Source organism: Eurypyga helias, unplaced genomic scaffold (assembly GCF_000690775.1).
Source record: "Eurypyga helias isolate BGI_N326 unplaced genomic scaffold, ASM69077v1 scaffold43616, whole genome shotgun sequence".
In the NCBI taxonomy this organism is placed as follows: Eukaryota; Metazoa; Chordata; class Aves; order Eurypygiformes; family Eurypygidae; genus Eurypyga; species Eurypyga helias.
Genome location: NW_010258066.1, coordinates 1,249 through 2,680, shown reverse-complemented (window position 1 = coordinate 2,680; position 1,432 = coordinate 1,249). Strand labels below are relative to the sequence as shown.

The following is a 1,432-nucleotide window of genomic DNA, read 5'->3' as shown; positions in this document are numbered from 1 at the left end:
GAATTTCTGCTCAGCCCTTTCCCACTCCAGCTGCACCCGCGCAGGTCTCTGGACCACCCTGGAGCTGGGAGCCAGCCAGGGCTCCCGGCTCAGGACTGCAGTGACGAAGAGCCCTTAATCCCACCAACCCACGACGCCCCCACTCCTGGTCAATGTTTGCCCTTTTCTTCCCCCTCCCGGCACAGGGGCTCCTCGGCAGCCGGGTACTAGCTGTGACAGTAGCGCAGACCCTGCCAGCTGTCCCAGATGGGGTCTCAGCAGTGTGGTCCCTCTGCTGTCTGCAGCAGGATCGGATGACACGAGGGAGAGATGTGGGGTCTGTGGTCCTGCAGGGGGGCTCCGGGCTGTGGACCCCGCGGGGTACCCCCCCTTAACCCCCTTTCCCTCCCCCTTCTGCTTCCTGCAGATGCGCAGTCCTATCCCAGGCCTGGGCAGGGTGATGGTGTTCCTCGCAGCAGCCCTGGCATCAGCCTCCCTCGCCGTCCCCGAGGGCTGGGGAGAAGAAGGTGAGCCCACCCCAGCCTCCTGTGCAAGCCCCACATCCCAGGCATTGGGACCCTGGAGGCACCCCATTCCCCCAAGGCAGGCACAGACCTACCAGGATCGGGGCATACACGAAATGCAGCCCCATGGTGATGGGAGTCCTCTGGCCAGCCCCCCTCTGCAGCCCCTTTGCCCAGCCCCAAGTGGGACCAGTCCTTGCCAGGCCTCCATGGTGGTCCTGTGTGAAGCAAGACCCCGCAGCCAGCACCCGGGCAGCTTGCCTCAACCCCCATCCCTGGCACGGGGTATTCCGGGGCGCTAACACCGATCTGGGGATGTGTGTGTCCCTCCAGGTGTGCAGTACGGACAGGTGGGAACAGACGTGACCCTGTTGTGCACTGGTGCCCGCACTGGGTAGGTGTTTTCCATGCACATGGTGGGATTTATCCGATGGGGTGGTTTACAGGGTGGGCCTGGGGTCACCCCGCTGTTCCCATCCTCTAAAGGCCTGGTCTCTCCTCCACAGCTCGCCGGTGCAATGGAGACGGGCAGGTGCTGTGGTGCTGCCAGAGGGCTCTGCCATCCGTCAGGGAGCCCTGGCGTTACGCTGGTTTGGCCACTGCAGGGACCTACAGCTGCCATGGCCAGGACGGTGGCCTCCTGCACACCGTGTCCCTACGGCTGGGGCGTGAGTAGCGTGGCTGTGGGCTGGGATATGGGAGAGTGTGTGGCCCCACCGGGATGGGTCAGCAGTGCTTGCACCCCTGTCAAGGGGCTTGCTAAGAGGGGACTTTGCGGTGGCACAGGGGTCCCTGCATGCTAGCTGGGCTGTGAGATGGGACCCTTGCTGACCGTTGCCTCCCCCTGGACTCCAGACCTGCCAGGGGTCCCATTTGTGTCCTGCAGGGCATCTGACTATGAGACCTTCTCCTGCTCCTGGCCGTCCAGC

At 64.4% G+C, this 1,432-nt stretch overlaps 1 protein-coding gene across 1 annotated transcript in view; it reads left to right on the top strand.

Annotated features, from left to right (window-relative positions):
* Nucleotides 1-406: 406 nt before the first annotated feature.
* Nucleotides 407-1,432, top strand: part of LOC104511562 (interleukin-11 receptor subunit alpha-like) — a 1,129-nt gene continuing 103 nt past the window's right edge. The window contains 5 exon segments of the mRNA XM_010154231.1: nt 407-506; nt 837-897; nt 1,010-1,087; nt 1,089-1,171; nt 1,359-1,423. Of these exon segments, the coding sequence (XP_010152533.1) occupies nt 407-506; nt 837-897; nt 1,010-1,087; nt 1,089-1,171; nt 1,359-1,423 (387 nt within the window).